The sequence below is a fragment of the Ischnura elegans genome, chromosome 8 (genome assembly GCF_921293095.1).
Source record: "Ischnura elegans chromosome 8, ioIscEleg1.1, whole genome shotgun sequence".
Classification (NCBI taxonomy): Eukaryota; Metazoa; Arthropoda; class Insecta; order Odonata; family Coenagrionidae; genus Ischnura; species Ischnura elegans.
The window spans coordinates 117583279-117588495 of NC_060253.1; the positions used below are offsets into that span (position 1 = coordinate 117583279).

A 5217-nucleotide genomic window follows, 5' to 3' on the forward strand; every position below is an offset into this window, starting at 1 on the left:
GACGGGTAAGTAGGAATGATAGGAAAAAGTCCGTGCGACGTATTTCTGGTTCCCCCTCCCACCTTGTGAGGTGACCTTGATCGAGGCTCTGAGTGCAGATAGGACGCAGGATGCTAGCGGGTAGCTGAGTACCCTGCTAGCTGGTAGCGCTTGGCTTAAAAAAGGTTAATTAATACCTTATCAAACGAAGAAAACTTTCCGACCTTAGCAAGTTTTAATAGGTGATTATTAAGACGTGTTTCCCTGAGCTCTGTGCCTCATGCATGCATTGGTAACCTCAGACGATGTATAACTCCTATCCTCTCCTGTAGAAACTAAGTCCCTGTGACGTCACGTGGAGTGGAATCGCATGGGCGCCAATCTGGCCTTTTTCAAATGAGGATAAAAATGGACCTTTGCCATTCGTCTAACCCGGTATTTCAAAATCCAAATAATTTGTTTATTATGAATACACTAATGGTGGGTAACGAATCGCAATCAATGCATTTTGTTTTCTTTGATGAAGGAAACTACCCTATGGTATATACATATGTATTTTTTTTGTTCTACTCTGTCATATATTTAGACGCATTCTGTGAAATCGATGTATAATGTAAAGCAACTTATTCTTGTGATATGTCTGACTCTATGATATTTATAATCATATATGTTCCTAAGGGACAAACTTGCCCCGGAATAATAAATTTCATATTCTATTCTACCCTCACCACGGAGGTTCCGAATCGCCCCTCCAATGCCCTCCCTGGGTGATTGGACGTATCAGCAGAAGCACTAAGTCCTAGCCCTGGTGTGTTGTAATGTTGAAAGGGTCCTCATCCACAGACATCAGTTATCCAGCGTTCAAACTTACATCACAATTTTTATCTACCCTGTATAGTGATGGACACTGCGAGAGTCAGTCATTTCAATTACAGTAGAATCCGTTCAAAGGGTCCACCGGTTACTTGGGGCGGCCGCTTAATTGGGGCAGATCTTGAAGAACAGAACCAAATAGAGGAATATCCCAGAGTATTCTCCACTTAATTGGGACAGCGTGCTGATTTATTGGGCCACGAGTCGGCGACATAGACTCTATACTCGTGATGACATTAATTTTTCTTTTTTCAGAATACTAATTTTTTTCCTCCTTTGATTTACTCTTATTTTTCACAAATGTTCCTAATCTTGCCCTATTTTGAAAGCTCTTGTTGTTATACTATCGCAGGAGGATAGGACTTAGTTAAAGATATTCATTCAGCATCAAAAATGATAATAAATTAATTAATCTCACAGATTTATTATTCAAATTAAAAGTTTAATAAACTTATGTTGCATTATAAACATTCTTTAGTCTTTTTTCTATCATTTCAACGTTTGTTTAAGCCCATATACAGGATGGTCCGCGTAATTGGGGCAGCCGCTTTAATTGGGGCAAAGTGCACAAGTCCCGATATGTCCCAATTAACCGGAATCTTCTTTACTATTATTATTATTTGGGCCAGGCATACTATTATGATTATTATTATCCTTCACTCAACCAACGAACAATGTTCAGTGCGTCTTTGCGTGGTGGTTGAGCGTGCTCTTCTGTGAGAAGCGCTTGTGGCACACGCCACACGCAAAGGGCCTCTCCCCCGTATGCACCCGCAAGTGCGTGCACAGGTTGCCGCTCTGCGCAAAGCCCCTCCCGCAGTGCTCGCACACGAAAGGCTTGCTGCCACTGTGCGTGCGCACGTGAGCCACCAAGTTGCTGCGGAAGGAAAAGCCCTTGCCGCACAGATGACACACGTATTCCCTGCGTCCCTCCTGCGCTGCGTACTCCACGGCTCCGACCCCCTCGTCCGTTCCAGTGTGCACGGCCATGTGGCGGTTGAGGTCGTTGCTCTCGACAAAGCCCTTGCGGCACACCGCGCAAGAGTAGGGTCGCTCGTCAGTGTGCGTGATGCAGTGTCGCTTGAGGTGACTGCTCTTGGTGAAGCCCTTACCGCACTGCACGCACCTGGAAAGCATTGACACATTACTGCGCAAGCCATTCCAAAAGGCATATGGCAGTGGGTGCATTACAATTGTGCGTGAACTCACTAATTTAACACACTGCACAGACCTGGAGAGCATTAACATATCACTGCGCAAGCTGCTCTATTAGGTATATAGCAGTGGGTGAAGTCAACAGGATTTTATAAAAATTATAACTAAGTAAAAATCACAGCTACATGAATTATTCCAACTTCTAAAAGTCGCTCTCAATTTCAGTCGGTTTTCCATTATAGGAATATATTCTATTCATATAAATTCTTGTAGATTTTATGGACTTCAGGATGTAAAAGAACTTTCGATTGATTCAATTATTAAGGTTTCCATTTTTATTTAGTAAAGTAACTCAGAATCAAAACAACAACAATGAACATGTTATTTATAGAAACAGTTGAAGCATTAAATTTCAATCTCAACAATTCTCTTCGCTTTCATTGAAAGGGAAACTCATGCTGTTACCGATTTTGTTCAATGGTTTTGTTATGATAGGATAAACATCAGTGTAATAATTGAAATGTCACGCTGGGTGAACAGAAACTACATGACAGAAATAATGAACTGTTAACATAATAAAAGAAGAAATTCCTTAATGTTGTCGTGCCTATAATTTTTCCAAAGCCTGTGAAAGAGTTCCGATGCACTGAAATACATGGCCATACGCAATGAGGAGCAGGGGGGGGAGCTGCCCCCCCTTGAAGCAAAAATTGCAAAAGTATTCAAGCAAAATCAGTACTGAATTGCAACGAAAGCATTTAACAAATTTTCTTTAAACCCACGAAAAATGATAAATATTAGTATAAGATTTGTAACTAAAATACAATTAATTTTTTCAAGGAAATAATTTCATAAATTAAAGTCACAACTTGGTTTGCGCCCCCCTAGACCATGGCTTTCCCCCCTGTCCTAGTTTAGATCAGGGGTACGACCTTGCTGAAATATTACAATCACTTGGAAAGCATCAACAATCCCAATTACAGCTTTAACATTTTACCCCGCAAATCATCCCAATAGGCGTATGGCCGAGGGTGAAATCAATTTTTTCAGGCTGTGTAACTGATTAAACTTGTATATGAGAGCGTAGGGGTTGGAGAACAAGGGGATGTCTTTGCCAAGTTCGACCCAGAAATATGAATGTGAAATATCAAATCAAGTATTCGCACAAATTCAATAAAGCTGATTACGTTTTGCAGTTTGCTGCGTGGAACAAAAGCAGACTTTTTTAAGGTCTTACTTCATCAAATTCAAAGAGTATTCTGAAAAGACAAAAAAAGGCCCACATGATTCCACGACATCACAGCCTCACAGGTGAGCAGACACCCTTGGGGAAGTTTTGAGAATCTCTCACAAATTGGACGAGAGAAATTTAAGAATTCCTTCCACCTCCATAACGAAGTTTTTTCCACGAGAGGAGACTTTCAGTTCATGACTTTACCTGTGCGGTTTGACGGCACTGTGGCTCTTTGCGTGCTGGGTCAGGTCGCTCGCCTTGACGTACCGTCGTCCGCAATCCCCACACGCAAAGGGGAGCTCCCCCGAGTGGTGCGTCCTTGCGTGGCACAATAGCTGACTGCTCTTGCCAAATCCCTTGCCGCAGTGCGAGCACACGCAATGTTTGCCACTATCCCCATCCGCCACATCCCCGAGCCCTGTTCTCGGAAGACAATGCAAGTGCATCAAAGAAGAGTGAAGACACAGGCCAAACTCCAATACAAGCATACCAAATTAGTATGTATAAATGTAACATACACTAACTTAACCCTTTCATTGCGTAAAATTTTCTCAGAGTTGTTTCACATTGGCGGAGAATTTTTTTTCACTGCATTCACTTTATTTTTCGAAAATATGTAAACAATTTCAATACAAAAAAGATTTTTATATTCATTTCACTCTTTATTAAACAATTTGTTAATGGCATCACAGTGATGCCATCCGCACCCATGTGAAACAATGCTCCGGATATTTATGCAACCCGTTACACAAACATTAGGTGACGACGGGCAACTAATCTTTGCGTAGCAACTAAGAAGCTTAAAATAATTTCTGAAATGATGGCGGAATTGAATTATAAAAGAAGATAAATATATTCTCAGTTATCATCCACTTTCCATGCATCATATTTTGGGCAAATAAAAGTTTTTGAAGTTTTTTTTTTTCACATTTATAAATTTTTAAATTTACCAGTAACTTAGATTTGCATGCAAACATATGAAAGTTATTTTATCTTTTTGACATTTTATTTTGCGTTAATGCTATAAAAACTAACTAATAATTGTGGAATTCTTTGAAAAAAGGCTTCAAACACAGCCCTGGAGCTTCTGCACATCATATATCATCAGAGCCACTTTTTAGTCGTTCTTAGAACGTGAGGAGTATTATTTTTCTGTTTGTCCTTAGAGTTTCAGAGGTGTGTCTTTTTTGAGTAACTCAATAGATATTTCAAGATATTATTATAATTTTCCATGCGTAAACTCAGCAGTGTTGCCACATAAGGGGGGGTAATGGGTACAACCCCCAATGAGGCGCCAAAAACGGGTAAGATGGCCCCCGCACCCTCCGGAAGGGCCCTAAAATCTCCTGCAAAAACCCCTCATTTCAAAATCGGGGCTTTGCGACTGTATAAACTGTGTCCACAGAGATGAAATCTATCGATTAATTTTCGCACGACTTTATTTGCATGTCCCCTGCCTCAAACATCAGGATCCTTCGCCCCACTGTAAATTATAGCATCTTGCACGACGCCATTAGGCCCTGAAAGCATATATAATGTTATGCCGTGTTTGTGGCGCCAAAGCAACATGGACTCATGAAGCAGAGTTCTTTACCCGGATAGTAAATTTATTTCATTCTTTGAGTGAATAAATTCAAAAGGGGTCGAATTTTATGCAAGGGGTCTCTTGGTATCGGATCATCTACTCCAGGGTCCTTGCCAAAATGCATGCAACGAAAAATTAGTTGAAATCGGTCTTGGGAAAATGTGGTGTGAAGACAAGAAACATCGAAGTTATTTTCCTTCATTTTCCAATAATCTGGAATGGATGGCCATCTTGTAATACTTAATGCAATCATACATTAGGTATACCAGATTAAAAATATCCCCCATTCCCCACGAGTAATATCCCTATGCTCGGTCTTTTCTAATTATAATAGCTCTATTTGGTTGAAGTAAAATATGTAAATTGCTTCAAAGTTAAAAAAAAACCCTTC

The 5217-nt window shown here is 40.5% G+C and overlaps 1 protein-coding gene across 1 annotated transcript; it reads right to left on the minus strand.

Moving 5' to 3' along the window:
• Nucleotides 1-1530: 1530 nt before the first annotated feature.
• Nucleotides 1531-3729, minus strand: LOC124164503 (zinc finger protein 239-like). Its single transcript, XM_046541832.1, has 2 exons — nucleotides 3446-3729; nucleotides 1531-1978 (listed from the first exon to the last, which is right to left on the minus strand). The coding sequence occupies exons 1-2, from the start codon at nucleotides 3727-3729 to the stop codon at nucleotides 1531-1533; spliced, it is 732 nt and encodes a 243-aa protein (XP_046397788.1).
• Between the last annotated feature and the right edge of the window lie 1488 nt (nucleotides 3730-5217).

Coding starts and splice junctions, on each gene's coding strand:
- LOC124164503 (XM_046541832.1), bottom strand. CDS start 3,729: ATGCTTGTATTGGAGTTTGGCCTGTGTCTTCACTCTTCTTTGATGCAC. Junction 1,979..3,445: donor AGTGCCGTCAAACCGCACAG/GTAAAGTCATGA, acceptor AATGCTTTCCAG/GTGCGTGCAGTGCGGTAAGG.